At 37.5% G+C, this 699-nt stretch overlaps 1 protein-coding gene across 1 annotated transcript in view; it reads right to left on the bottom strand.

The window, feature by feature from the left end:
• LOC119593090 (dnaJ homolog subfamily C member 17-like) overlaps positions 1-682 on the bottom strand; it is a gene marked incomplete in the record, with an annotated part of 6,373 nt that extends 5,691 nt beyond the window's left edge. Inside the window, 1 exon segment of the mRNA XM_037942014.1 lies at positions 429-682. Coding sequence (XP_037797942.1) covers positions 429-512 — 84 coding nt within the window.
• Positions 683-699: the final 17 nt, after the last annotated feature.

The following is a 699-nucleotide window of genomic DNA, read 5'->3' as shown; positions in this document are numbered from 1 at the left end:
ACAACTTAAAAACCTCAGTAAAAGGGAAAATACGGTGTTGTCACGTAGGCCTACTACCTGACTTCCGGGCGCCCGAGCATCTAACAAAACTAAAGTGGTTATCAGATCTTCCCAGCAACAACGGGTAATCTCTCCATACATATTCATTTCCTTGTTGGTGATATATGTTAAAAGTTTGACTGAAGGTTTTTGTTTAAACTGACATTTCTACTACAACACTGTTATTCTCCGATGTGTTAAATCAGTGTTTAAACATCAATATAATTTAATTACTATTCACACGATTTCACAAATATCTATCTATCTATATTTTTTTTCCTAGAGGCTTATGACTACATTGCTGTTTACATTTCCTGGATATTATTTTTTCTTTAGATCTTCTCACGCAAAGAAAACGCATCGAAAATATTTAATTCAATAAAACAAACCTCTTTTTCCTCGGCCTCAAGAGGCACTTCTAAAATTTCATAGAAGTCCAGTTTCATCAGCTCCTGAGTCCTGGTCTTCGACATCTTGCTTCTCTGGATTGCAAGAGAGTGGGGGAAAAAGGACGAATCTAAGCTCTCTTACTTTCTTCTTGTCTTTTGTTCTTTTTTATTAGACTTTTGATGTCACCTGGGCCTTCCTTCCGCTCCTTCGCTGAGGGAAATTGTCTGGTCAACGTTTGTTTACATGTTGCGTTCCGACGCGTTCTAAATG

This window comes from Penaeus monodon, chromosome 31, assembly GCF_015228065.2.
Source record: "Penaeus monodon isolate SGIC_2016 chromosome 31, NSTDA_Pmon_1, whole genome shotgun sequence".
NCBI lineage: Eukaryota > Metazoa > Arthropoda > Malacostraca > Decapoda > Penaeidae > Penaeus > Penaeus monodon.
This window is presented reverse-complemented; position numbering and strand designations above follow the sequence as displayed.